Source organism: Salmo salar, unplaced genomic scaffold (assembly GCF_905237065.1).
Source record: "Salmo salar unplaced genomic scaffold, Ssal_v3.1, whole genome shotgun sequence".
Taxonomy (NCBI): Eukaryota; Metazoa; Chordata; class Actinopteri; order Salmoniformes; family Salmonidae; genus Salmo; species Salmo salar.
The window spans coordinates 2,200-5,000 of NW_025550947.1; the positions used below are offsets into that span (position 1 = coordinate 2,200).

Consider the following 2,801-nt stretch of genomic DNA (forward strand, 5'->3'; position numbering starts at 1 on the left):
TATTACTTTTTGGCTTCAGAAGTAGGTTGAGACTGAACATTACTCAGCCTGAACCTCAGTCTGGTATTTCCAGGTTCCTTTGTGTTTCTTCTGCAGGTTCTGCTTAGTTAGACGTTTTTATCTTGATAGTCCTTGGTAGTAAGAATCCGTTCAGTTCATTTTGTCCACAATGAAGGTTTTAGGTGTGGAATTTTTTGAGGTTTTCATGTAGAGGGTAGTATCCTGTATAAGTCCTTGCGGATAAAAAAACATCTATATTTATCATTTTTTTGCAGAACTCAGGATCCCATGATCTCTCTCTCTCCCTCTTTATGTCTGGAAGTAATATCTCTCTCTCTCTCTCTCTCTCTCTCTCTCTGGAAGCAATCCCTCTCTCTCTCCCTCTTTATGTCTGGAAGTAATCTCTCTCTCTCTCTCTCTCTCTCTCTCTGGAAGCAATCTCTCTCTCTCTCCCTCTTTATGTCTGGAAGTAATCTCTCTCTCTCTCTCTCTCTCTCTCTCTCTCTCTCTCTCTGGAAGCAATCTCTCTCTCTCTCCCTCTTTATGTCTGGAAGTAATATCTCTCTCTCTCCCTCTTTATATCTGGAAGCAATGTCTCTCGCTCTCTGTCTCTCTTTATATCTGAAAGCAATGTCTCTCTCTCTCTATATCTGAAAGCAATGTTTCTCTCTCTCTCTGTCTGTCTCTCTTTATATCTGGAAGCAATGTCTCTCTCTCTCTCTCTCTTTATATCTGAAAGCAATGTCTCTCTCTCTCTATATCTGAAAGCAATGTTTCTCTCTCTCTCTGTCTGTCTCTCTTTATATCTGGAAGCAATGTCTCTCTCTCTCTCTCTCTTTATATCTGGAAGCAATGTCTCTCTCTCTCTATATCTGAAAGCAATGTTTCTCTCTCTCTCTGTCTGTCTCTCTTTATATCTGGAAGCAATGTCTCTCTCTCTCTCTCTCTCTTTCTTTCTCCCTCTACCACGCTCTCCCTTTGACTTTCTTAATTTCCTCATTTTTCACTCACTCTCTCCTACAATCTAACCATCCCCTCCTCTTTTCCCCCTGTAGTGGCCCCGTGAGGCCCTCCTGTCCGTGTCCCAGACCTTCTTCCAGAACGTGGAGTTCGGCAGTGAGGAGATAAAGGATCGTTTCAGTGAGATGTGTGTGGAGATCCACGTCAGTGTGACAGACATGGCCGAGAGGTTCTACTCTGAGCTGAGACGACGCTACTACACTACCCCCACCTCATACCTGGAACTGATTAACCTCTACCTGGCCATGTTGGGAGAGAAGAGACAGCAACTAGTGGCTGTAAGAGATATCAGTAACCATTATAACTAATATACTCTACCTGGCCATGTTGGGAGAGAAGAGACAGCAACTAGTGGCTGTAAGAGATCAGTAATACTACTGATTAATACTGTTTCATAATCAATAACTAATATTAACCTCTACCTGGCCATGTTGGGAGAGAAGAGACAGCAACTAGTGGCTGTAAGAGATCAGTAATACTACTGATTAATACTGTTTCATAATCAATAACTAATATTAACCTCTACCTGGCCATGTTGGGAGAGAAGAGACAGCAACTAGTGGCTGTAAGAGATCAGTAATACTACTGATTAATACTGTTTCATAATCAATAACTAATATTAACCTCTACCTGGCCATGTTGGGAGAGAAGAGACAGCAACTAGTGGCTGTAAGAGATCAGTAATACTACTGATTAATACTGTTTCATAATCAATAACTAATATTAACCTCTACCTGGCCATGTTGGGAGAGAAGAGACAGCAACTAGTGGCTGTAAGAGACAGATCTATAATACTGTTTAGCAATAGTAAACACAGCGGCTGTGAGACATCCATAATATGTATTATTTAATGTTATCAATACTCCAGTTTAGCACACTGGTTTCTTTGAAATGTGGCTATTTCTCTGAATGGGCGTCAATTCTATACTCCATTCAATCCAAGAAATGTAATTGCTTCTGTGTGTGTTTGTGTCTGTGTGTGTGTGTTTGCATGACGTGTGTATCCCTTTGTGTGTTTGTGTGTTTGTTTCTGTGTGTGTGTGTGTTTGCATGACTGCGTGTGTGTATCCCTGTGTGTGTGTTCCTGTGTGTGTCTGTGTGTGTCTGTGTGCGTGTGTGTGTATTCCTGTGTGTGCAGGCTCGTGACAGGGTAAAGAATGGTCTGACTAAGCTGTTGGAGACCAACGTGTTGGTGGATAAGATGAAGATAGACCTGTCAGCTCTGGAGCCTGTCCTCAAACAAAAGTCTATAGACGTCAACGCCCTCATGGGGAAACTCGCCGTGGACCAGGAGAGCGCTGACAAGGTGGGTATAGAGTGGAGCTAGGGAAACCAGTCGTTGACCAGGAGAGCGCTGACAAGGTGGGTATAGAGTGGAGCTAGGGAAACCAGTCGTTGACCAGGAGAGCGCTGACAAGGTGGGTATAGAGTGGAGCTAGGGAAACCAGTCGTTGACCAGGAGAGCGCTGACAAGGTGGGTATAGAGTGGAGCTAGGGAAACCAGTCGTTGACCAGGAGAGAGACGACATGGTGGGTATAGAGTGGAGCTAGGGAAACCAGTCGTTGACCAGGAGAGAGACGACATGGTGGGTATAGAGTGGAGCTAGGGAAACCAGTCGTTGACCAGGAGAGAGAGGACATGGTGGGTATAGAGTGGAGCTAGGGAAACCAGTCGTTGACCAGGAGAGAGACGACATGGTGGGTATAGAGTGGAGCTAGGGAAACCAGTCGTTGACCAGGAGAGAGAGGACATGGTGGGTATAGAGTGGAGCTAGGGGAAA

At 44.4% G+C, this 2,801-nt stretch overlaps 1 protein-coding gene across 2 annotated transcripts in view; it reads left to right on the forward strand.

The window, feature by feature from the left end:
- Positions 1–1,055: 1,055 nt before the first annotated feature.
- The window catches only part of LOC106610484 (dynein axonemal heavy chain 6), a gene marked incomplete at its 5' end in the record, with an annotated part of 62,493 nt that continues 60,747 nt past the window's right edge, over positions 1,056–2,801 (forward strand). For both annotated transcript variants that reach the window (XR_006768501.1, XM_045714180.1), the window contains 2 exon segments: positions 1,056–1,298; positions 2,159–2,326. Coding sequence is in view for 1 of the 2 variants with exons in the window: in XM_045714180.1 (XP_045570136.1) it covers positions 1,056–1,298; positions 2,159–2,326 (411 nt within the window).